The sequence below is a fragment of the Macaca thibetana genome, chromosome 17 (genome assembly GCF_024542745.1).
Source record: "Macaca thibetana thibetana isolate TM-01 chromosome 17, ASM2454274v1, whole genome shotgun sequence".
NCBI lineage: Eukaryota > Metazoa > Chordata > Mammalia > Primates > Cercopithecidae > Macaca > Macaca thibetana.
In genome coordinates, this window is record NC_065594.1 from 11,188,369 (window position 1) to 11,216,094 (window position 27,726).

General features: G+C 38.3%; 1 protein-coding gene across 3 annotated transcripts in view; it reads left to right on the forward strand.

Moving 5' to 3' along the window:
* Positions 1-27,726, forward strand: part of FRY (FRY microtubule binding protein) — a 272,666-nt gene that overhangs the window by 90,344 nt on the left and 154,596 nt on the right. For all 3 annotated transcript variants that reach the window (XM_050766803.1, XM_050766805.1, XM_050766804.1), the window contains exons 5-11: positions 4,629-4,719; positions 4,943-5,022; positions 5,131-5,211; positions 11,969-12,137; positions 15,165-15,257; positions 15,351-15,449; positions 17,147-17,248. In XM_050766803.1, the coding sequence (XP_050622760.1) occupies positions 4,629-4,719; positions 4,943-5,022; positions 5,131-5,211; positions 11,969-12,137; positions 15,165-15,257; positions 15,351-15,449; positions 17,147-17,248 (715 nt within the window). The remainder of the gene's footprint in view (positions 1-4,628; positions 4,720-4,942; positions 5,023-5,130; positions 5,212-11,968; positions 12,138-15,164; positions 15,258-15,350; positions 15,450-17,146; positions 17,249-27,726) is intronic.

Here is a 27,726-nt window from a genome sequence, read left to right on the forward strand (position 1 = left end):
ATATCAACATTTGGACTGCCAAGTAAATTTGTCAAATGCCTCTGGCTCCTGGCAGTTAGACTGCAAACCAGCAATAAAGTTGAATTCATTATTAGAAATGTGTATGTCTTACTTTGAAAAGATAATTTGGCTTATTAAATAAAATAGAATCGAAGGTCTAAATTTTTTTTTTCTGCCAAGAACTGCTACTTTCTCAGGTTCCTCTGGCCCCTTGTGAAGACCCTTATCATCCAGCACAAAAATACTCTCTCGACTGCTGCGGCCATCTGTGGGAGTTCTCCTTCCTTTTGGTCTTTCCAACTTTCTGTCTCCTTATTCTGTAATATAATGGGTATAAAGCCTGATTTCTGAGTGCCCTCCTTTTTAATGCAGCTGCGTAGGTTTTCCTTTCCCCCAGCTGGCAGTGCCACTTTCTAGTTCCAGTGGGTCTTCAAGGACTTGGCATAGATGGTTTTATTCACGGTTCTTCCTCCTGGCAGGGCTGTTAAGAAATGATCCTGAAAGAATGAGTTCCTACTCTGTTGATACATTTACCCCTTGAAAGATAAACATGCGAGTTCCTTCTTAACCCGTTCTATCATCCACCAACCTTAATTTGACTTGCTCAAAGTTACAGAGCACTCCAGAAGGTCTTCTTTATGTCTTAAATATCACATTATTTTCTTCTTATTCCCTTTTGACTAAGGAGAAAAACATTCCAGATTTAAATTGTCTTGATTTATTTTGAAAATATCCTCCTGGCAAGTCTAAATCCTGTCATCCGTCCTCATTGGTTTTATTTAATATACACTATTGAGCATTTATGTGTTTGGGAAATTATGCTAAACACTTTACGTGCTTTATCTTCTCAAACGATTATGTAAGTACTATTACTCACATTTTGTGGATGGAGAAACTGTCGATAAATAGAAGAGGGATGATTTTATGCCAGACTGTTCCACACCAGAGTCAGTGCTCTGGGCCACTTCTTGTACCAAGGAGCCCAGCAGTAATTTCATCTGCCTTTGTTCAATTCCAGATGAGCCCTCAATCAGTGTGTTAGTCAAGCAGAAAATGGGGTAGAGGGGCTGCCTTGCTGTTCTTCTGACAGTGCTGATTTTGCTTCTAACTTTTTAAAAAATTTACTTATTTTTCCCTAAGTTATTGGGGTACAGGTGGTATTTGATTACATGAGTAAGTTCTTTAGTGGTTATTTGTGAGATTTTGGTGCACCCATCACCTGAGCAGTATACACTACACCATATTTGTAGTCTTTTATCCCTCGCTCCCCTCCCACTCTTCCCCCCAAGTCCCCAAAGTCCATTGTATCATTCTTTTTTGTTTGTTTGTTTGTTTGTTTGAGACGGAGTCTCACTCTGTCACCCAGGCTGGAGTGCAATGGCATGATCTCAGCTCACTGCAACCTCCGCCTCCCAGGTTCAAGCGATTCTCCTGCCTCAGCCTCCCGAGTAGCTGGGACTACAGGCACGTGCCACTGTGCCCAGCTAATTTTTGTATTTTTAGTAGAGACGGGGTTTCACTATGTTGGCCAGGCTAGTCTTGAATTCCAGACCTCATGATCCACCCACCTTGGCCTCCAAAAGTGCTGGGATTATAGGCATGAGCCACCATGCCCGGCCCCCACTGTATCATTCTGATGCCTTTGCATACTCATAACTTAGCTCCCACATAGCAGTGGGAACATACGATGTTTGGTTTTCCATTCCTGAGTTACTTAACTTAGAATAATAGTCTCCAATCTCATCCAGGTCACTGCAAATGCTGTTAATTCATTCCTTTTTATGGCTGCATAGTATTTTGTCATATATATGTGTGTGTGTGTGTGTGTGTGTGTGTGTGTGTGTGTGTGTATACACCAGAGTTTCTTTATCCACTTGTTGATCAGTGGGCATTTAGGTTGGTTTACGATTTTGCTATCATGATTTGTGCCACTATAAACATGCATGTGCAAGTATCTTTTTCGAATCATGACTTCTTTTTCTCTGGGTAGATACCCTGTAGTGGAACTGCTGGATCAACTGGTAGTTCTACTTTTAGTTCTTTATGGAATCTCTCCACTGTTTTCCATAGCAGCTATACTAGTTTACATTCCCACCAGCACTGTAGAAGTGTTCCCTGTTCACTACATCCACGCCAACATCTACTGTTTTTTTTATTTTTGTTGTATTATGGCCATTCTTGCAAGAGTGAGGTAGTATGGCATTGTGGTTTTGATTTGCATTTCCCTGATCATTAGTGATGTTGAGCATTTTTTCATGTTTGTTGGCCATTTGTATATCTTCTTCTGAGAACTGTCTATTCATGTCCTTAGCCCACTTTTTGGTGGTGTTGTTTTTTTCTTACTATTTTGTTGGCATTCATTTTAGATTCTAGATATTAGTCCTTTGTCAGATGTATAGATCGTGAAGACTTTCTCCCACTCTGTGGGTTCTCTGTTTACTCTGCTGACTGTTCCTTTTGCCATGCAAAAGCTCTTTAATTAGGTCCCAGCTATTTATCTTTGTTTTTATTGCATTTGCTGTTGGGTTTCGGGTCATGAAATCCTTGCCTAAATCAATGTCTAGAAGGGTTTTTCCAATGTTATCTTCTAGAATTTTTTGTAGTTTCAGGTCTTAGGTTTAAGTCCATAATCCATTTTGAGTTGATTTTTGTATAAGGTGAGAGATGAGGATCCAGTTTCATTCTCCTACAGGTGGCTAGCCAATTATCCCAGCACCATTTGTTGAAAAGGGTGTCCTTTCCCTACTTTATGTTTTTGTTTGTTTTGTTGAAGATTGGTTAGCTGTAAACACCACATAAACAGAATTAAAAACAAAAATCACATGATCATCTCAGTAGATGCAGAAAAAGCATTAGACAAAATCCAGCATCCCTGCATGATTAAAACTCTCAGCAAAATCAGCATACGAGGGACACACCTTAATATAATAAAAGCCATCTATGACAAACCCACAGCCAACATAATACTGAATGGGGAAAAGTTGAGAGCATTCCCTCTGAGAACTGGAGCAAGACAAGGATACCCACTCTCAGCACTCTTCTTTAACATAGTACTAGAAGGCCTAGCCAGAGCAAAATAAAGGGCATCCATATAGGTAAAGAGGAAGTCAAACTGTCACTGTTTGCTAACAATATGATCATTTCCCTTGAAAACCCTAAGGACTCCTCCAGAAAGCTCCTAGAACTGATAAAAGAATTCAACAAAGTTTCCAGATACAAGATTAATGTACACAAATCAGTAGCTCTTCTATACACTAACAGGGACTAAGCAGAGAATCAAATCAAGAACCCAGCCCCTTTTACAATAGCTGCAAAATAAAAATAAAAATAAAATACTTAAGAATATACCTAACCAAGGAGTCGAAAGACCTCTACAAGGAAAACTGCAAAACACTGCTGAAATAAATCATAGACGACACAAACAAATGGAAACACATCCCATGCTCATGGATAGGTAGAATCAATATTGTGAAAATGACCATACTGCCAAAAGCAATCTACAAATTCAGTGCAAACCCCATCAAAATACCACCATCATTCTTCACAGAACTAGAAAAAACAATTCTAAAATTCATATGGAACCAAAAAAGAGCCCGCATAGCCAAAGCAAGACTAAGCAAAAAGAACAAATCTGGAGGCATCACACTACCTGATTTCAAGTTATACTATAAGGCCATAGTCACCAAAACACCGTGCTTCTAACTTTCAAATAAGCACAAATGACTGCTTTGCTCCTCCTACCTCTTCTTCCTTCTGCCTTTTACTCTTCTCTCTCACCACCCCTTCACTTCTTCATTCCTCCTTTCACTAAGTCTCAGGTGGCAAAGATGTAAGAGAAAAGGGACAGGGAAAGAAAAGAAAAAAAGCCGATCCTCTTCACCCCTGCTGTCCTGCTCAAATTGGTGATCATATTATTTCCTTCTTGTTTCCTTACATTGTTTAGCTCCTTTCATGAGATCTTTCAATGTCCACCTCTGGTATGGTAGCCTGTCTCATTCTACAGATGGTAGAATTGCTGAGTTGAATGCTACCTTAGAAAAGACCACAAGGTGAGGTGATGGACTCACAAATAGCTACTCAAGTTAACATCACTGACAATTTTAAATTTGAATTCAAATATTCCGACTTCACATTCAGTGTGTGTCCACTGCAGCACACAGAAAATAGAAAGAGCATTAGCGTGTTGTTGTTGTTGTTTGAGATGGAGTCTCACTCTGTCGCCTAGGCTGGAGTGCAGTGACGTGATCTTAGCTCACTGCAACCTCTGCCTCCCGGGTTCAAGCAATTCTCCTGCTTCACCCTCTCAAGTAACTGGGATTACAGGCATGGGCCACCACGCTTGGCTAATTGTTGTATTTTTAGTAGGGACCGGGTTTCACCATGTGGGCCAGGGTGTTCTCGAACTCCTGACTTCAGGTGATCCGCCCACCTCGGCCTCCCAAAGTGCTGGGATTACAGGCGTGAGCCACTCCACCCGGCCAACATTAGCATGTATCTACCAGTACAATTACGTAATTTAAAAAATGGGTTTTGCAGTCTTTTCGGGAGGAGTCCTAGATTTTTGATGAATTATATTACTCTGAGAATACCTTCAGTGTGCTTTAATGTAAATATTTTAAATTTTACAGTGATGAACAACAGCGAGATTATTTAATGGAAAGACGGGACCTCGCCATTGATTTTATTTTCTCTTTAGTATTAATAGAAGTTTTGAAACAGGTAGGTGATTAATTTATTGTTACTTTTAGATAATATTTATTGATCTAAAAACTGCTTAGGTTGTAAAAGTCTAAGTTTTTAAAATTATGAATTCCAAATACTGAGTTATGTGAATTATGTTTATTGATTGCTATTGATTGTCATATATTGTTATTGGAAGTACTGTTATTGATTTGTTCTTTAATATTCCCTTCTGAGTTAAGAACCACCTTTTTTTTTTCAGATTCCACTTCATCCTGTAATAGACAGTTTAATACATGATGTTATTAACTTGGCTTTCAAGCACTTTAAATACAAAGAAGGGTAAGGTGATTTCTTAGAATGTTGAAGTTGGTATTTAAAACTGAATCAGTGGTTTGCTTTTTTCAGATGACCAGGGATCCCTAACTTGTCTAATTATACCCTACTTAGGTACCTTGGTCCCAACACTGGCAATATGCATATTGTGGCAGACCTGTATGCAGAAGTCATTGGAGTGTTGGCACAAGCCAAGTAAGTGAATGCCAGAACCCTTTACCATGAGAACGTGCGTGCTTTCACTGTCCTCCCAGCCTTGATTTAGGGAAGTTGGGGTTGAGCTCACGAGGAACTAGGTAGGGCTCTTTGACATGTGTGCCCCATCTCTGAAACTGACTAGAAAGCTCTTCCAAGACAGGTACCAAATTATCTTTTTTACTTGGCACTTGGGTCAGGCCCTACCCAGAGTCCATGGGTTTCAGACTGTTGCATCAAAGAAATGGGCTGACCAGATTACATTTATCTCTGCCTAAATATTCCAAGGAAGTTGATCACTTTTGAAAGTTCTGTTTTCTCTAGCCCATGAGTGGGTGGTTATGATATATCATCTATCAGTGGGAAAATTCCATTCTAGAATGTCCCCTTTACTATAGACCTTACTTAATTCAGCTGAGCTAAAAATGTCCCAGACTCTGTCATGGAAACAAGTCAGAGGGGAAATTCTCATTGCTAAATTTATCTGGCCCCATAGCACTACTTAGCAGGCAAGAACAAAATTGCGTTAAACTATTAGCAACAATATACCTCTTCCAAAAGTGATGTCACACCCTACTTACCCTTCTTCATTTTGTCCACCCCTGAGGCAAATCAGGCAAGATCCCGAATGCCTAAGTTAGGCAAAATGAACCAGAGACATAATGTGAATTCATGCCAGGAGGCCAGCTTGAAGCAACAGTGATGATCCAATCCTTGTGAAATGCAATCCTTCCTCAGAAAGAGATTTTTATCTTCAAGGGATTGAATTTCGTAACGTAGTAGCATGGAAATACACAATTTATCAAAAAAACTAAAATTTTAAAAAGCACTTAGCAATCTTACCTAGCCAAAACATAGATAAGAACTCAGGAAATAGACCCTCTTAACTTCTTGGCATAATTTATTTAATCTAATCCAGTTTATCTACTCATCCTGACTACATTTTTTTTTTAATATGTAACACATCAGTGTTCGAAGGAGGAAAGGGAACTTCCAGAGGATGTTACACGGATGCCATTGAGAAATAAAGCTCAACGGCTGGTGGCAACAGAAAGGAAAGAAACTGGCCAAAGCATACATAAGAATTAAACAATAGAGTTATCTGGGCCACTTTGCATGAGGCTATATGGTAGTTTTATAGCCTATTAAAATAATTGTGGTTCATGAATCATTAAGAAAAAAAAGTGTAATGCATTTTGGAGATATTTCCATTGCAATTGAGTAATGAAAGCATTAGCATTTTAAATGAACAGGCTGTAGTTGTCTGGCGAATTATGTGTATCTACCTCATTTCTAGAAAAGATTGGGAAAAATGAGGTATTAACATGTATATTTGCTGATTTGTCAAACCCTGAAAATCTCAACATAAATTTTCAGCTGTCATTTGGAAACTTCAGTATGCCAAAAATGACTTTGTGTTTTCCTTAGTTTTTGTGAATTATGCCTAACAATAATATTGGTTACTGTCAAATGACCTTCCTTAGCTCTGTGATTCTGAGTTGGTTGTGAATAAGTTGAGAAACATTGTCATAACTAAGCAATATTCTAAGCCTGTAGGAATTTCCTTTTTAGGTAAAACTTATGGTCCACCAAGCCAGTGTTTGCTTGCTAAAGGTGGCTTTTTTTATTTTCGTGATGTCAGTATTTGTCCCTATTCTGCGGTAGTAGGGTGTAAGAAATGCCTCCATTTGGACAGTGCTCCAGTACTTTCCAGTCTCTAGGGAAACGTTTGACCAGTCTGCTCTTGTAGTAAACAGAGACTCAAATAGCCGTTGATGTGTTCTCAACTAGTCAATATGTAGTTAACCTTGATGGATAGATGGTATAAACTTAAACTAGTATCATACCACGAATTATGACATTACTTCTTTCTCATAAGTACACCAGGACCATTACTTTATTGTTACCTTAGAAGAAGTACTGTTTCCTTCATTCTCAGAGTGGGAAAAAGAATGTATGCTTATCTAGTACAGTGTGATTATCTTTAAAAAAAAAGTTGAGTAATGTAATAATTCTAATTTTAGGTTATATGTCTTGTTCCCAATGATAATGCTTATTAAATATTTTCCTGATTATGACTTTAGCTATTAGTACTTACTTTGGAATTTCAGTTTTAGCAGAATCACTATTTTTAGTCTTACTAGTGATGATGCTGTTTAGTTCTTGTCATTTAGGGAAAAAATTTTGATAATAAGTGTTATTCACACATAATATTGACTTTTTCAAAGTCAGTTAAAACAAATTTAAGTACTTTCACCAAAATCTGGTAGATTCATTTAAATAGTAATAATACTTCATCTAAGAATCATAGATGTTACTAAATGCTTTCTCTTTATGTGATATTATCTTTACATGTTCATTTGCTCATTTTTGTAATATGTGCTATACATTTTAAAGCAGAATTTTATATTTATGTGAATTTTATGGTATACCAAAGACTGAGTAATCATTGAGTTACAGTATTTACTAAATACAATACTAAATAGGAAATACTAAAGGAAAGATCATTGAAATATTTTTTTCTTAAAGTCATTTTAAGAGAAAATAGATTTTAAATACAAAGAGATTTTTGGATTACTTTTGTGCTAAATAACATGTTTATGTCATTTGGGACTTTTAAAAGTAAAAGATAGGCTGGGCGTGGTGGCTCACGCCTGTTATTCCAGCACTTTGGGAGGCCGAGGCGGGCAGATCACGAGGAAATCGAGACCATCCTGGCTAACACGGTGAAACCCCGCCTCTACTACAAATCCAAAAAATATTAGCTGGGAGTGGTGGCACGCGCCTGTAGTCCCAGCTACTCGGGAGGCTGAGACAGGAGAATCACTGGAACCCAGGAGGCGGAGGTTGTAGTGAGCCAAGATTGTGCCACTGCACTCCAGCCTGGGCGACAGAGCAAGACTCTGTCTCAAAAAAAAAAAAAAAGTAGAAGATAGCCATATTTATTTTTAAATGATAAATAAATAAACTTTCAGCCACTAACTCATGAGAATATTGAAATAGTGAATTATGCAAATAACTTGCCTTTTTCTATCTTTCCTTGTTTTAGTCATGGATTCAAACTGGAAAACAAACTTTCCTTAGTATCATGTCATCTTTAAAACTATATAACTCTAATATTTTTCTCTCTAAACTCATACATTTCAAAACAAAAACCATAGTTATTTTGGTATCTGGAAATAATTTGAACGGAAATACAATTTTTTAAAATTCAGTTTGGAGTTACTGCATTTTTATAATCTTGATTGAAAGTATCACTTCCATTGCTTGACCATGGTCATTTCTGCTTCCTACCTTTTATCCATCTCTACCAAATATCCTCTGCTCACCTTTACCCCAACTCAAATCTCCTCTGAAATCCTCTCTAATTAATTACGCAGCTGAGAAGAGCCCCTTCATTCTCTGATGCCCTGAAGCCTCTTTAAGTGTATTGTTCACCAAATAGTCAGTGTGAAATATGAGAAAGTGATGGAACCTGGTGCATCTGACCTCCCTGCAGATCAGAAAGGTCTGGACAGTGTCCAGCAGGTGCTAACACATAGTAGGCCCCTGGTATGCGATTCACATGGCTCATGGTCAGTGCTACCTTGTTTTATCTTCCTAACTAAACTATAAACTATTCTAGAGAGGGCAGAGACTACATGTCACAGTTACCACTGTCTAAGACAGCTGCGGTTTAATGGAAATTCCTGGAATTTGTATCAGAAGCCCTGGGTTTGAGTCTCTTCTTTGCCACTGTGGTCTTCCAATTTGTTTCTTTATTTATTAATTGGAAATGCATTCACTGCCTAATTCACTGGATTGTTAAGGATCAAAATGTGAAATGGTGTAATCATTTAAAATGTAAAACCACTTACAGATATATCTTGTTATTGTTATTCTTAGTCTATACCAGTGTTTCTCAAACTTTTTCACATCAGAAACACCTGTAAAGCTTATTAAACACAAATTATTGGACTTCATCCCCAGAATTACTGATTGAATAGGTATGTTATTCTGCTTAAGCTGCCATAACAAAGTACTGCAGACTAATTGGCTTAAACAACAGAAATTTATTTCCCACAGTTCTGGAGTTGAAGTCCAAGCTCAAGGTGTTAGCAGGGTTGATTCCTTCTGAGACCTCTCTCCTTGGCTTGTATGTGGCCATTTTCTCCCTGTGTGGTCTTCTCTGTGTGTGTGTCCCTATACTCATCTCCTAGTCACGTTGATGTCCTTATAAGAAGGGGAGACAAGTACAGAGACACACACAGAGATATAACTTCATTTTAATTTAATAACTTAGCTGGAGAGGTTACATGGTGTCCATTTTATGATAATAACTTTGTTTTAAGTTAAATACCTTTTTATAGGCCCTATGCCCAAATACAGTCACATTCCAATCTCAGAAGGTTCAGACTTCAACGTATGAATTTGAGGGGCACACAATTCAGCCCTAACAGTAGGTCTGCAGTAGGACCATAGAACGTGCTGATGCCAAATAGATTTTTGTAAATTTAATAAAGTTTCTATTTTAATTTTTGCTAATTTCCTAATCTGAAAAATTAATATACCATTTTGCAGTTAATCTCCATGAAATTTTACTTATAGAGAAAACATAACTAATATTTTCTACCATATTCTAATAGTATTATTTAAATGTCAGAAGGGGCCAGTTTGGGATGCTGTCTTGAAATTGGATATTTTGTAGAAGTCCACAAAATGCCACCGAAGATTAGGAATATACCCTGAAATATTCTTAGCGATGCTAACAACCCATTAGTGAATATCTCATTCATAAATTGTCTAAATCTTCTTGAAGCTATTCATGTTTTCTGTTCTATTGCCTTTTAAAAATCTTTTTTATTAAGAAATACATGTAGCAAACATAGGCGAAAATCCATAAGGCAGTTAAACAAATTTATTATAAAATGGACACCATGTTACCTCTCCACCTAAGCCAAGAACTAGAAAACTGCCAGCACTTGAGAATCCCCTCACACCCCCCTTGCCAACCACCAGCCTCTGTACTGCCTTTGGTTAAACAATGTCTATGTGTTTACTGCCTACTTTGTTTGTCCTGAAATTTCTACTTTAAGGTCTCAAGAATTATTCCAAACTTCCAGGACTCTATTAGTTCACTTTTCATTTCTATAATCACAATTACCACCCCCCGACCACCTTTTTGTGTGTGTGTGTGTTTGAGACAGAGTCTTGCTCTGTCACCCAGGCTGGAGTGCAGTGGCGCAATCTTGGCTCACTGCAAGCTCTGCCTCCCAGGTTCAAGCGATTTTCCAGCCTCAGCCTCGTGCACACCACCACGCCCAGCTAATTTTTGTGTTTTTGGTAGAGACAGGGTTTCACCATGTTGGTCAGGCTGGTCTCAAACTCCTGACCTCAGGTAATCCACCCACTTCGGCCTCCCAAGGTGCTGGGATTAAAGGCTTGAGCCACTGCGCCCAGCCACAATTACCCTTTTTAATCATGGCTTGCTTCTAATTTTTCATGGAACCTCAGGCTAATAGTCTCAGAAAACAAAATACAATAAATCTTAGACTGTGTGTGTGTGTGTGTGCGCGTGTGTGTGTGTGTGTGTGTTTGGTGAATAGCCAAACCAGCTGTCTCAGACTTAGTGGTTTGGACAATTTTTATGTGTACATTTCTGTACTCTTAGGTACCTTTGAAGATCTGCCTCTGATTCCTCTTAGCTTTAAGATCTGTTCTTTTTTCAAACCTGGATGATAATATTGTTATTATAATTAGTATTATTTTACTTTCGAATACAAATACTTTGAGGATAGGGACTGGACTGTGTCTTTTTGTTTGTTGTGCATTTACCAGATATAATTGTAAAATTCCATGAATATAATAGACAGCCCATTCATCTTTACCTTTTAGATATAATTTAAATTTTCCCATTACTAGATTTTTTTTTTTTTTTTTTTTTTTTTGAGACATAGTTTCACTCTTGTTGCCCACGCTGGAGTGCAACAGTGCAATCTGGGCTCATTGCAACCTCTGCCTCCCGGGTTCAAGTGATTCTCCTGTCTCAGCCTCCCAAGTAACTGGGATTACAGGCACGTGCCACCACACCCAGCTGATTTTTGTATTTTTAGTAGAGATGGGGTTTCATCATATTGGTCAGGCTGGTCTCGAACTCCTGACCTCAGGTGATCCACCTGTGTCGGCCTCCCAAATTGATGGGATTACATACAGATGAGAGCCACTGCACCCAGCCTCCCATTACTAGATTTTTTAACCCTAAATATATATTTTTTGATAATCATTATCCTAAAACTATAAAGGAAATAATAACAGAAAACTTTAGAAATAGATACAGGAATACTTGGCATTGTTTGGAATACAAATCCTTAAATCATTTGCTGTCACTGTCAGAAATCACTAACCTAGTACGTTATTGCTCATAGACTTACTATTTGATACTTCAGGCTCTGGGGTCTGCAACTATGTTGAAAATGGCCAAGCCTGAGGAAATGGGGCTCTTTGTGATGCTCAATTCAAGAGCTAGACCATTTTGAGAGGGTCTAAATAACCCGGGATCTGCCCCGTCGCCTGATGGAGATGTTGAGCATCAAGGAGAAGAAAAAATGGATCCTTTGCTAAATCCCAAACATCAGATCCTCACAAAATCATGGCTGTTGTACTTCAACTGATTTGAAGGATTCCGTTGCTCTGCTCAATCACTCCCAGATGCTGGAGGCCCCCATTACAGGGACTTTCCTACCCATGATTTGATAAACCGCTTATGTTGTCTTCTTAGATTCCCTGCTGTAAAGAAGAAATTTATGGCGGAGCTAAAAGAATTACGGCACAAAGAGCAGAGCCCATATGTGGTTCAAAGCATTATCAGCTTAATAATGGGGATGAAATTCTTTCGAATTAAGATGTATCCAGTGGAGGATTTTGAGGCCTCTCTTCAGTTTATGCAGGTAATGTCTTAGGCAGGAGAGCTAAGGGGCTCTTAAGCTGAGCACTTCCCTTCCTCAAGATGATGAACCTGGAACATGAAAACCCAATTACTTGTCAATACGGAGAAACATTCTACTGTCTAAATAATTCATGAAGTCCTTTGTAACCAAATAGCACAGTTGCAGGCACAGACTTTCATTTCTCAACTTTCGTATCTTCTTTGGAGGAGAGTATACAGCGGGATTGCTCGTTTACTGACTTTTTTTCTCTTTCACCCACTGGTACATACTGTTCTATGAATAAAATATAGCTGATTTTTTTCACTTTTTAAAATTGATAGCATTGGGTTGGCTGCATTGACATTCACAGGCATGAGGACTTTAAATAATAAAGAAATCTTTTATTCTTACTATAAAAAGGAATCTTAATTTTTAAAAACTCAACAATACAGGTTTGATATTTATTGCCCAGTGCCCATCATGGTACATAACAAAAGAACTGCTGCTAAGGAGAATTTAACAGAATACTCAGCTCTTAGAGTTTACAAAACTTTGGCATTTGAAGGAATTTTTAAAATGCTGCTGTAAATTAAATTTGGCGATGACCTTACTAGAGGGTTTAGATGTATGGATTATGAATATAGGCTGTACCATTTTACACCCACAAGGATGGCTATAATCAAAAATATAACAATTCTCGGTGAAGATGTGGAAAAATTTGAACCTCACACACTGCTGGTATGAGTACAAAATGGTACAGCCACTTTGGAAAACAGCCTGGCCCTGGCAGTTCCTCAAATAGCAAAACCTACGATTACCATATGACCCAGCAGTTCCACTCCTAGGTATATGCACAAGAGAAATGAAAATATTTGTCCACACGAAAACTTGAACACAAATGTTCATAGCAGCATTATTAATAGTTGCCAAAAAGTGGAAATAACCCAAATGTCTATAAAATGATGAATGGATAGACAAAATGTGGTATATCCCTATAATGGAATATTATTTGACCATAAAAAGTAGTGAAGCTGATACATGCCACAACATGGTTGAACCTTGAAAATGTTATGCTAAGTGAATGAAACCAGACACAAAAGGCCATGTATTATATTATTCTGCTTATATGGAATGTCCAGAGTAGGCAAATCTGTAGAGACAGAAAGTAGATTAACAGTTGTCTAGGGCTGGGGATGGAGAGTGGATAGGGAGGTTGCAGATGGCTGCTGAGGGGTACAGAGTTTCCTTTGGGTGTCATTAAAAGGTTCTAAATTTGACAGTAGTGATGGATGCACAGCTGTGATTATACTAAAAGCCAATGAATTATATATGTTAAATGGGTGAATTGCATACTACATAAATTATGTCACAATAAAATTATTATATATGTGGGGGGGGCTATGAATCAAACTTCTTGGGTTTGAATTCAAACTCTAGCATTTACCAGCTTTGTGACCTGACAAGTCACACTCAACCCCTCCCATCCTCACTTGCCTTATCTGCAAGGTGATGATAATGACACTAACCTTAGAGAGTGGTTCTGAGGATTCTTAGCACATGACAAACACTCAGTAACTGTTAAATATTTTATTATTTTTATTCTACTCTCATATGAATAATTCCTGTATCTATATACACAAATTAAGACTTGAGAAAGTATTACATACTTATGCAAAATAATGTAGCAAAAGGATGACTATTCTGGAAACTATAGAGCTCGTCTGTATAGGAAAGCTGTTTCAGTGACTTCCCATACTGGTGTTGCCTTTCCTGAGCTGAGGTCTTAATATGATATTGATAGAATGAGGACTTTGGGGATTGTTTTTGGCAATCTTCCCAATGGCAACAGAAAATAAAGGGAAATAGCCAGTGTCGATATTAACATGTTATTACATGTAGCCTTGTACTCTTTCTTTTCTTTCTTTTTTTTTTTTTTAATTTGAGACAGGGTCTCTCACTCTGTCACCCAGGCTGGAGTGCAGTGGCATGATCTGGATTCACTGCAACCTCCGCCTCCCAGGCACAAGTGATCCTCCCACCTCAGCCTTTCGAGTAGCTGGGACTACAGGTGCCGCCATCACACCCAGATAATTTTTGTATTTTTCTGTAGAGACGGGGTTTGGCCATGTCACCCAGGCTGGTCTGGAATTCTGGGCCCAAGCAATCTGCCTGCCTTGGCCTCCCAAAGTGTCAAGATTACAGGCATGAGCCGTGGTGTCTGGCTGTCTGGACTCTTGAATGAAAACAATACCTGATATAGACCACAATAAGTTACTACCAATAAGGCCAGGAAGGAGAGAGAGATGGGTAGAATTCTGCCAACTTTCCTTGTAAAAAAAGTTGACATTTTATTAAAAAAAAAAATGTTGACAGGCCAACTTTCCTACAGAATGAGTCCTTGAGCAACCCAGAACACCCTTAGCTATGACAATAGTCCACAGGCAGTAGTGTCCTTTCTTAAGGAACCCTTCTAAAGGTTTCCTTGTCAAGGTGGGAAAGGGAAACGTTCTTGACTTGCTTATGAAACTTACGTGAATGATAAACACACCTAAAATGTCAGAGCGAACAAGTAAACAGCTCTGTGTCTGAGGCTGTCAGGCATAGGGCCTAAAATAAGTTTGATGTCTTCTGCCTCTCTTCTCATGTTTACCTTCCCTGGGGATCTGTGTTTGAGGGCTAACCAGGAGCCCAAGGCCCCCCACACACTAAGTAATAAGTAGAAATGTATTGGAAGTGAATGAATGAATGAATCAACCAGTGACTCGGTGGATACATGTGTGCTTGCTGGTTAGAGATGCTTTGTCCTTTTAGAATAATGATTTGATATAGAAGAGTGAAAAAACCAGCCTTGCAGAATGTCACTGAGGCCACTGCAGACATATAAATTTCAACACAAATGTTTGAATCCAGTGATTTTTAATAGACTATGGAATATGCTCTGTTGATGCATGCTTGAATTAAGAGCTACTTACTGAAACTTGTTTAAATACATTCTATGTGCACATTTCAACCTACTCTCCCTCCCTATACCCTTTTTCTGCTTCCCAGGAATGTGCACATTACTTCCTCGAGGTTAAAGACAAAGATATCAAGCATGCCTTGGCTGGGCTTTTTGTTGAAATCCTTGTTCCAGTCGCTGCTGTGAGTTACATTTTCATTTCTAAAAACTCTTCAAATTGTATCACAAAATCAACAATTTTATTAATATAATATTCACATGCATCTCTATTTCAGGCTGTTAAAAATGAAGTAAATGTCCCCTGCCTTAGAAATTTTGTGGAAAGCCTGTATGACACCACGCTGGAACTTTCTTCTCGAAAGAAGCATTCCTTGGTTAGTAACGATGAGAAAATCGAAAACACAAACAAAACTGCACAGACTAAAATTCCTAGTCAGGAATCTATTTGAGGATCATAAGGACTCCATAGATGGGAAAAGTACCTGAAGCTCCCTCAAAAAGAGGCAGCATTTGAAACTGAAGCTGGCTTTTTGTATTGGCCATGATTGATTGACATTCATGTAGGCGGATTAGACCGTTTCACCTCAGATGACCCTCAGGTCCTAAGGAGTCTGTTGTTCACTTTCAAGATTTGGCCTAACTTGATTTTTATTTTAATTTCTGAGAACCTTTTTTCAATCTGAAAGCTAAAGTTTATAATAACAGTTTTTTTCTCAATCCCCAGGAACCTGCCCTGGCTAATTCCTATCTGGATACTAGGATCAAAATGGAAACAGGCAGGAAAAGGAGTTGGGAAATACAGTTGCCCCTAGAAAGGATTCTCTGAAGGCTGAGAAAATAATTCTTGGGAAGGTTTTGGTACTGAAGAGCAGTATAGAAAAGTCTTTTAGGTTACCACCACCTTTTACCCGCTGTGGTGAATAAAGCTTTGGTTTATGAATTGGCAAGTGGTGTAAAAGCTGTAATGTGAAAGTTGGGAGAAAGCAAGTTGCTTAGGGATCTGGTTACTGGCATGGTTTATGCTCGTCTCCAGAGGATGAACATCCCTACCATGATTTGAGCAGGCACTTAGGGTTGCTTTGCTGGTAGTGGTGACAAATTTGCTCATTTGTCTATGTTCTGTGGTCATTGTGACTAAGTGACCACATGCGTATTTTTTAGATTACTGACTAGCATTAGAGCTGCACTCAGTGGTAGCAGTAGTTCCAAGTCCCTTTAAAACTAAGTTATTAAAAAAAAAAAAAAAAAAAAAAACTAATGAACCGTTAAGCATTGTGGGCAGTTGTTTCTTGTTAATTCAAGTTAGCAGATGAGCCAGTTACATTTTTATTTCACGATCCTTGATTTAGGGGGAATCATAAAGGTCTATCACATCTGGCTTAGCAAAATAGTGATGGATTCTGCATGTATGATTTTTTGGGTAGCTGCTCATTACCTTTGCTGTCTTCTCCAGCTGCTGTGGGAAGCTGGCCCAGTTCGGCAGGAAAAGCACAGTAGCACCTCTGTTTATTCGGTCATAAGCAAATTCCTCCTGTGGTTAAATTTGTCTTGGTAGAGTTTACCAGTGCAATAACATTTCTTTTAGGAATCTTCCTTAATTACCAGAAGGTTGCACGCAAAAGAAAATATAGACAACTACCTCTAAGATAGGGACAAGCTATTAGATGTCTATGAGAAAAAGAGCCAATAACATTTTCAAAATGTGTGTGCCTTCCTGCTTTTTTTTCTGGAGATAAGAGAGTGATCTAAGACGGTAAGTTTGTTTTTAAAGGTTTTAAGCAAAGTCTAAATCATTGAATCAGATTTCTGCATTATTGTATATGAAACTTATTTCATTTTATTATATGCTATCCGTAATTCTTGGTTATTCCATCTCCAGCATTATCAGAAAGTGTCTGTGAAATGCACACCAGTGCCCTGCATCCACTGGGCACTGCTGTGCTATGCAGCGTCCTGTTTCTTGCCCACAGAGCCCCAGAGGGAGATGGCAAGGTAGTGGGTACAGAGAATGTATGTTACCTGGTTTGTTGAAATATAAATTATCCTGTGACCTCCTCTCTTTTCTCCTCAGGCCTTGTACCCTCTGGTGACCTGTTTGCTCTGTGTCAGTCAGAAGCAGCTGTTCCTGAACAGGTGGCACATTTTCCTCAACAACTGCTTGTCCAACCTTAAAGTTAGTATTTGTCAGCTCAAAAACGATCTTTTTAAAACATTTACATAGTTTTTAGGCTGGTCGGTGTGCTTCTGGAAGTGACTCCTGATGTTTGCCAGGGGAATTGTCCTATACTGGTGGAATAATGAAAAAAATATTAATAACAGTTCTTATTAAATACAGTCAATTTTAGAAAGTGACTAGGAATAAGATAAATCACTTCAGATTTGGGAAAAATAAATCTGTTCTAGCAAGGATCACTTTAAAAGTAGAATTAAATGTTCCTTTATATGCATCCATTGTCACATTTTATCTAAATGATTTAAAAATAGAATAAGGGCCACATTCAGCTAATAGAAGCATGCGCCTTGATCTCAGAAGCTCACTTATGCCTTTTCCATCCTTCCTCTATCCCCTTCAGTCTAGGAGAATGTCTCTGGGGCAGAAGCTCCAGTCTGTGGAAGGACTGACCTAGCCACAGAGAGTACCTCTTCCTTGTCACTGTCATTTGTGATTCTTGAAGGTATCCTGTTCAAGCCACATGGCAGTCAGTCCTAAGCATTCACTGTTTCCAGCAATACACCTGCAGCACAGGTGCTGGGTGACGTGAGGAATCAAGTCATGGTGCCTGTGGCTCAAACAGCTGTAATGATTAGCTTTAAAATGGACTTTATAACTTAAAAGTGGCGAATATGCTTTAAGTTTTAGTAACCTATTGATAAAAGACAGTGAAATGAAAACTATCCCTAATATAAGTGCAAATAGGATGTATTTTTGACAGTTGTCCTTGGTCGTGTCCAAAGATGTGATTAAATTTCTTTTACCAGTTTGATATTAGCTGCTTTTGATTTTTAAGAATATACTTAGTTATAAAATTTTGTATGTGCCTATACACATTGCCTTTTTTTTTCTATGATGCTTTAATTTGGTGAAGTAGTTAAGATTAATTATATTATTTTGGCATTTACCATAATTACACAATAATCTGCATTAGAGCTGTTTTAAGCACCAACTATGAGCTGGCTCTGAAAGCTGATTGTGAAATCCAAGATTAAAATCATTCATTTTCTTCAAATTGGCAGTGAAATATAATAGCAGTGGATAGCGAGTTAAGCTTTTAAGTACTCTGAAAAAATGAAATGCTTTTCAGGGTTATCAAGTGTTATATAAAGGCCACTTTCAGGTTTTGTTGTTGTTGTTGTTTGTTGCTTTTGTTTGTTTTTTGTTTTGAGGATCTGTCATATAACTCTTAACGTGTCATTTGTTAATTGGTCCACTTTTAAGTTATCCAGCTGTTAGTTCATTAAATATTTTTTTCTATTACATTTTCCACAGATGGGAAATGGTCACTTTATTGAAAACAGAGAGGGGAATTATTGAGAGTGTTATAGTGCAGTTTTCTGTATATTCTGTGTTTAATGTGTCTGGGTTTTTGCTTGGAATTACAATAATATTTTTCATGACAATCTATTGCTGTGGCCACAGAGACCCCAATTTTTTGTCTGAACTTGTTTTTGAAACATAGCAGAGCATGTTTGGAACTTACTTTGGAACTTAATTACTTCAAAGTTAGAATGTTGCTTATAGCTATAGTCAAACCCCACCAGAAAGATTTAATACGAGGGTTATATACAGCCCCAGAGAGGAGCAGGCCTGGGCACTGACAGTATTTCTCTGTGCAAACATTTCAAGCACTCAGATTTCTAAGAGGCAGTAAGGCCAGAAAGAGCATGTAGAGTGAATGCTGTAGAGACTGAACCACATTCCAGAATTCAGTCCAGCAGGGACTTATGTAGTGTCCACTGTGTGAGGTGCTAGGGAAGGTGCTGAAAGTGGGAAAGAGGGGGAAAGCAATTCTGTAAAAACTAGATTAGAATAGAGTCCCTGTCCTTGACAAGCTTAGAATTTCATTGGAGGATATGTAATGAAGTTTCAAAATGCGTGATGCAGACAGTGAAGGATGTAAAAGGTAGGAGTAGAGAGATACCTGTGAGAGTTGTGGAGGTCATATACCCCACGAATCACGAAAGAAGTGATTAGGCAAAGTAAGGCAGAAAGGCAGTGATATTTTATGGGTAATAATCTATTTGAATTCACTACCTCAAGGCTAAAAGATATAAAAAGATCCTTGGTAAGATAAAAATGAAATAAAATTGTATCGCATATATTTAGAACTAAACCTAGTAGGGATTTGAATGGGACCATTTAAAAAATGTTATTAATATTCAGAAAACCTTCCAAATCTCCTCTTAAGTCCTTAGTAAGGAAGAAATACCTGAGAAAAACTAACACAGCTTCAGAGATATTCTTCGTCTTGAATTGCTACAGTATTTTATGGGATTTAGAACCAATTCTGCCATTTCCTAAGTGACCACCAAATCAACCCTTCCCCCACGCACCTTCCCGCACCCTTCCCTGCCTTCCTTACCCCTCCCTAGCCACAGATGCTTTAGGATAGTGAACCTCGCATCTTAATCCCACACGCTGACCTTGGTAGTCACCTTTGATGTATTCTGTAGAGATGAGCCATCAGGGGCAGCATGGCAGAGCAGAGCAGAAGTGTGCGTGAGCATGAAAACCTGCCCGCTTTCATTGTAAACAAGCTCTCAGGGTCAACACTCACTTAATGTCAATGCCCTGGTTTATTCCCAGCGTTAGTCGGTCAGAAGCAGGTTGCTTTGGGAGAACAGACTTGAAATCTTTAATATTTCCACTTAATTAACTTAAGCATCTATTAGTAATATTCCATTATAAACTGATGAGAAACGTATAGCACCCTTTCACTAAGACATTCACATCTTTCAGGAACTCTTTGTCCGTGGTGACCAATACTTTTTTCTTCCATGTATTTTATGTCAGAATCTGAACATATTGTGCTACAAAAAAAATGCATTCCCTTCACATCTACCATACACCACCTAATTCTGACAAAAGGAAATATACTTTGTGAAATTGATTTAATAGTACTTTTAAAATGTTGAGTCACCATTTACAAATGAGAAAAAAATTAAAAATTTAAAAATTAAATAAAATGAAATTATCATGTTCATAATAGCTATGTGCTAGTTTCTTATCCTTCAAAATAAAATGAATTGGGAGAATTTCAAAATTTCTTATATTTTATAAAAATGAATGTAATATACCAATGAGACCCAAATTATAATTTAAAAAAGACAGAAAAGAAACCTCAGAGGTTAAGAAGTGCATTAATTATATGATCCATAATAATAACAATAGCCCTCATTCACTGGAGATACATTATGAGCAGGCGAGTGGCAGGGGCTTCATATACATTGTTGTGGGTATCATGGCAACGCCACAGGCTACACTGAATATTCCCTATGCTTTCATGAATGTTGTTTATGTGTTTCTAAATATTTTGCTCAGATAGCAATACTGAGGTTAGACATGATTCAGTTTAGTGTCAAAGTTGGAGAAACCAAAGTACAGAATGAGAAAGAATACTCCTTTTTTCTCAGGGAGCACTTATGCCAAGACTTAAATCCATTCAGTCAGTTACCAACAATTCTTTACAAGTAGTCGACCAGGCACAGTTCTAGGTACTGGGAGTAAGTGATGAGTAAGACAGTAGCACTCCCTGGTCTCTTAGACCTTGTAATTTAGTGCAGGAGACAGACCAACAAGCAAATAAATAAATACATGAGGAGAAAAAAAAAAACAGATAATGATAACTGCTCTAAAGGAGCATAAACCTAATAGATATTATAAACCTAATAGACATTATGCTTTAAAGGAGCATAAACCTAGTAGATATCATAAACCTAATAGATATTATGATGGAGAATGATGCATTCAGGGAAGGCAGGCAAGGGAGGTACAAGCAGGGTATTTGATTTCCAGTAAAAATCTCAAAACAAGTGTGGTTGCCATAAATATATTTGATGAAGCTTGTGTATAGCACTTCAATATGTGTATGTAATAATTGCAATAAAGTTTGAATGCTTTTTTCAAGTTTTCACATAATAGTAAGGTTATTAATGTTATCTTGTAAGTGGAGACATTGAGTAATATATTAAAGATTCCACAATCATTGCCTGAATTAATTAAAATATATGGCATTTATTTTAAAATGACTACTTTCTCTTTTAAATACCAAATTTAAATGGTGTAGTATTAGCTATTTTAATTATTAATTTTCAAGATATAGTTATTCTGCTTTACTGTTAATCTCATTTCTATAATCTCGAGAAAATCTGTTTCAGATCTACCAAAATAGAGACACATTTCAAAGATTCCAATAATGCACATAAACTGGACCTTAAAAATTAGTAATAAGATGACGAGCACGTTATTTTCCATGAATGCCTTATTTATCCAGCCATTCAATAGAAAAATAACTGCCGTAAAAATGTTGTTATGATAATTTTAGAGATTATCCTAAACTGTAGCAATAGGTTATTTGGATAATATACAGTCATCAAACCCGGTGAATCATAATCAAAGTAAATTGATTCAAGTATCAGAAATGTCAAAAAGATGGAAAGTGTTGGCTGTGATATGCAAAGAAATATAACAAAGACATAGATTTACTTAGATGGCTTTCTCTTTGAAATGGAAGAGAAAACTAGAAGGTATTTTAAGTGTAACAAAATTAGTAGATGACTAAAATTATCTATCTCACTAGGTCTTTACCTTAACATACATAAGAATCCCTACAGAAGCCTGTTATAAATGCACTTTCTTGAAGCCCACTTTCCAAGGTTCTGGTTCAAAATATCTAAGGTGTAGCCCAGGAATCTGCATATTTATAAGCAGCACAGGTGACTTGGTGCAAACAATCAGCTGATGGACCTTGAGTAACATTGGTCTATACCACTGATTGCATCACCAGCCAAGTTATCAGTGAATTCACTTGTCCTCTTTTGTTACCATTAACTCTGAATTGTTTTAACTAAACTAATTAAAAGCAAAATTTAAAGGAAGTAGGCATGTTATTAGATAGGCTGACACATCCCATGAAGTCAGTGACTGGCAGTGAGGTGAGATACAGCAGGTCCAGGGAAGATCTACTCTGAAGCTAGTTTCTTGTTTCTTAAACAATTATATCAGTGAACCTCAGAGCCATAATAAATGCATACCATTAATTAATTATTGGTTAATTAATTAAGGGAGATGCAGATACCAAGAGAAGAACGGTTTTTTGATCTTGAAGCAAGTATCTTTGACACAGAAATCAGTGGTTTGAGACATATGCTGAAATGTCTGCATCCTGAAAATACACATCAAGCACCTATTCTGTTAGCTGCTAAGGAAATTCAAAGACAGATGAAGAAGAAGTGCTGTCTTCAAGTAGAGTAGGTATCAATAGCATATGTGTGCAGCCTCCACATAATATTAAGTTGAAGTGGAAAATTTAAAGCTTTAAAGCCACTGAGGCCAGATTGCCTAGGTGCAGATTCTAGCACTGTCATTTATTAGCTGTGTGACCTTGGGTAAGTTATTTGACCTCTCTGTGCCTAGAATCTACACCATACATTGTTGTGAAAATTAAAATGAGTTAATATAAGTGCAGCATTGATTAAAATAAAATACCTGCGGCCAGGCACGGTGGCTCAAGCCTGTAATCCCAGCACTTTGGGAGGCCGAGATGGGCGGATCACGAGGTCAGGAGATCAAGACCATCCTGGCTAACACGGTGAAACCCCGTCTCTACTAAAAAATATAAAATATTAGCTGGGCGTGGTGGCGGGCGCCTGTAGTCCCAGCTACTCGGGAGGCTGAGGCAGGAGAATGGCAGGAACCCGGGAGGCGGAGCTTGCAGTGAGCTGAGATCCGGCCACTGCACTCCAGCCTGGGTGACAGAGCGAGACTCCGTCTCAAAAAAAAATAAATAAATAAATAAAAATAAAATAAAATAAAATAAAATAAAATACCTGCTATAGCAAGCACCATTTAATACATACATTTCAATTTCTGAGAAAACAGTACTTATTAGAGCATAAGTCAATTCCTATCCCAGCTGTGGTTTACTAACCTGGTTTACTGTCATTTACTTTGAGCAATTTATTGGGCCTTCTCTCATTTATAAAATCCTTCAATTGATATCTTGTTACGTGAAAGCACATCTGAAATACCAAAATTCCGTACAAGTGCAAGGTATTTATTACTGTCATTATAATATGAAAATTAGCTTCACCTACATGGCAAAGTTTGTCTTTCGTGTAGGTCCTGTACAAATTAATCTAGTTTATGCATCAAGTTGTTCAGCTACTATTCAAATTGTTTTTGTTTTTGAATACTTTCTGGTTTTGTTTTTAATATATAACCTGCTGTATGGTAGTCACTGAGGACACAAAAATGAACAAATCAGAATGCCTGGAGCTCACTGGTAAGAAACATTCAAGTAAAGGATGTCTGTTTCCTAGAAAACAGAGAGCAGGGGCACTTGGTAGCCTCTCCAGAGGATTGGGACAGGAGTAGAGGGGCAGGGGAATATAATAAGAGGAGGTTTCGCCTAATCGAATTTAAGTTCTCCAAGTAGACAAGGGTAGGAAGGCATTCCAGGCATGCAGGGAATTGCAAAAGGGATGTTGCAGTGCAAGGTTCACCTACCACAAGGCAGAGGCAGGAAGTGGTACAAGGGAGCCAGGTCACAAAAGGCCCCTCATGTGCCATATTATGAAATTTGGACATTGTCCAGTAGGTGACTAGAAGCCACTTAAGTCTTTAAATGCAAGACTTTAAATGCAGGAAAGTAAAAAAACATGCTTGTATTTTTAAGAATATCATTTGTGCAAGAATGGAAGAGAGGCCAGAAAATCCATTTAGGAGGCAGTTGCAATGATCTAATATCATCTTGAAATGCTAAAAACCAATTAGCAGTACATAATCCACAGACAGACTAAAACCTATGTTTGCCACTTTGCTTTTCAGTGCCTGTGGAAGGAAAAATAATCTCAAAAATGTTCTTAAGAGTGAAAGACTATTGGTCACAATAAGATGCAAGAAAAATGGTAGACAGGAGGGACAGGACAAATATTTTAAAGAAGTTGAAGTTGAAACAGAAGACACTAATGTCAATCAGTTAAACTAGAGATTTCAGTTATGGTCTACAGTGAAATTGAGATGATACGTGCTTTCCTCATCGTGATTTACAATGAGAGATAATGTATATGAAAGAATTTCAAATGATACGCTATGCAAATGTAAACTGTTACATATATTTTAAAAAAGGAAATTTGCAAAGGAAAAGATGTTTCTACTAGAAGAGAAGCTCCCTAAAGGCAGGGGCTACATTGCCCTTGTTTGCTGCTGGATTGCAGGTGTCTTCTACATAATAATACTACAGGCAGATACAGCGTTAAGTACCCTATGTGTTTTAACTCATTTAACTCTCATACATTCCTGTGATGGAGGTAGGATTATCATCTGCATTTCACAGACAGGGAAAATCAGACCCAGAGAGATTAAAATGCTTTCGCTAGGTCACACAGCTAATAAATTATAAGGCAAGAATGGATTCAAACCCAGGCAGTCTGTGTGTGGAGTCTGCTTTTAACCACCATGTAAGTATACCATAGGCATCTGCTGATTTGGACCAATTGGAAGACGAGTAGTCAGAAGTTTTGAAATTTTTAAATGATCGAATATTTTAAATGCAACTTTACTAGTTTCAAGTCCCCTTTAAGTAACTAAAACATTTGACAAATTTTACGTGTTATTTTAACAGGCAAAAAAAAAAACCTTCTACATAAATGTGTGCTTCTAAAAAGCCAGGGTTTTTTTTCCCTCCATCAAGCTAAACAAATAGCTATAAAGTTCATCTAGAAGAATAAACATGCAAGAAAATCTTGGAAACCGCTAAAAATTAAAAAAAAAAAGCAATGGACTATATAAAGTAGGCCATACTAGATATTAACACATTATAAAACCTGAATAATTAAAATGATGTGGTATTAATACTTGAATACACAAGACTAGTAGAACAAAAAGAAATGTAGAACAGACCTAAATGTATATGGAAATTTAGACTTTTAGAATAATGACCACCCTAAAAAGTTGTTAGACTACAAAGACTATGAAGTCTATCTTTCCTAAATCTAAAAATTTCTCACTATAGCCTTTCCTGTAGAATTTATTTATGTGGATCATCTTTATTCAGTAACAGTTTAAAGATAAACTTTATCCCAGATCATTTCTAAACAATTATGAATTCTATAAAAATCAGTACCTAAATTATCTACACTAAGAAAAGAGAATCATATGACTAAATAAATGGAGATAGACAAGTAACATAAAGGCAAAAGACCTATCAGAAAGTTAAGATACTGAAAGACTGGTTAGCAAACATTCATTGACCCCATGCAGAAAAGCAGAAATTTTAATAGATCTTAGGGGTAAATAATGCCCCCTTTTTTCAGAGAATCTATCATTTATGTGGGAGCTGATGTTTAAACAAGATCCCCCCCACCATAGGTAAGGAGTTGAAGGGCTATGCTAGAGGTATGTATGAGAGTCAGGGGACACTCAGGAGGAAATAATTAGTTTTAATGGGCTGGGATTTAAGACATCAGGGAGGAACAGAGAAGGCTTCACAAAGGAAAGGACATCCAAGCCCACTATAAAGAATGAACAGGGTTCACTTGGGAGAAAAGAAAGATTCAGGAATGGGGGTGGAAGGGCATTTCTATCATGGAAATAGAATGAACATGGCCTAGCTAGGGTTTACATAGCTTGCGGGAGAGTAACAGGATGGGAGGCAGAAGAGATAGGTTAGAGCCAGCTATTGACTAGTCTGGTATGCCAGGCCAGCAAATGTTAACTTGATCCCACAGGCGCCAGGGAAACCACTGATTCTGTGATTTCTATATAGAAAGGATTATAATTGGTATAAGATAGACAGTGGGGCAGGGATTGACTTAGGGAGACTGTTAGGAGGGTACTGCAGCAGTCCAGATGACAGTGCTGGGAGCCTGAGCTATAGCAAAGGAAGTGAGAATGGATAAGAGGTCCAATTCAAGAGAAATTGTGTGGATAAAATCTATAAAATTGTTTGAAAGAATGGAGTGAGAGTCAGAAGGAAGGAATTGAGGAATGAAGTGTCCACGAGATGATGAAACCCACACTCTCCTCTCTGACCGATTTTTTAATGCCTGGGTGCCCACAACTGGTCTCCCTGCCTCTGCTCCATTCCCCATGCTGCAGACATTGGACTTCCTCTGTGCTCTCTCTGATCTCATTGGCTGCCTGTCACCATCATGAGCTTGTTCTCCTCATGAAAGGTGCCTCACGTGACCCCTGCTTTCCTCTCAAGCCTCACCAGCTACTGCTCCTTCACTTGGCCTTGCAGTGGCCCTTCACCAGCATACAAAGGATTCCCAGGCTCCAAAACAGGAGCCCGTTGCTCCTCCATTTCTCTCAGGTTCCATGTGCTCTTGCCTCTGCCTACATACCTCCCCCTCCCAACATTTTTTTTTTACACCTTTCCAAGTATCTAGGGCCACAAACCATGGCAGGCTCAGCGTAGTAACTCAAATGTGTGTGCATTATGAATGAGTACAACAAAAATGGATTTAAGGTTCATCTGAGTTTGTTGTTGTTGTTGTTGTTGTTGTTGTTGTTGTTGTTTTTTGAGACAGAGTCTCTCTCTGTCGCCCAGGCTGGAGTGCAGTGGCGCGATCTCGGCTCACTGCAACCTCTACTTCCTGGGTTCAAGCAGTGCTCTGCCTCAGCCTCCCAAGTAGCTGGGATTACAGGCACCCGCCACCACGCCCAGCTAATTTTTATATTTTTATTAGAGACCAGGTTTCACCATCTTGGCCAGGCTGGCCTCGAACTCCTGACCTCGTGATCCACCTGCCTCGGCCTCCCAAAGTGCTGGGATTACAGGCATGAGTCATCTTAGTTTTTATATGCTCCTGGAATCCTTTCCTGACCCCATTCCTTGAGTTTGCCATGTGTTGCCCTTCTTCCTATCCTCTAGCTTCTGTCCCTACCAGTTTTTCATACTGTTGTAGAGTTGATTCCCATCCCCCAAAGACTGTGAACATCTTAAGGGAAAGGATTATCTTTTGTCTCTACATCTCAGGTTCTAGCATCGTACCTAGTACACATTAGTCTCAATAAATATTGGAGGGTAATCAGATGGGATGGGGATGGGGCGGAGGCGTTGGAGAATCAAAACAATAAGGGTTTAAAAGAACATAATCAACAATAAAAAGAACAGACTGATTCTCCTATTGGTGCTAAAGAATTCGGGTTCCCTAGGGCTGGAGGGAGAAGATAATCTCTTGAGTACTCACCTTGGCAAATGAGAAAGTGACATGGCTTTCCCCAGAATTACTCTGTCCCACCATTTATATGCCTCCTCATGGATGATTTATCCTATGAGCCTTGAGAGGCCAATACCCTGTAAGTTCCAGATGATGCAGTGTGCCTTGTGAGTACCCAGCCATCCACCTGGAGCTTGCCTTTTCCAGGCCTTCAGAGAAGAGCCATCTCTGGAACCTCAGACCTCGCTATTTACATCTGCAGTCTTA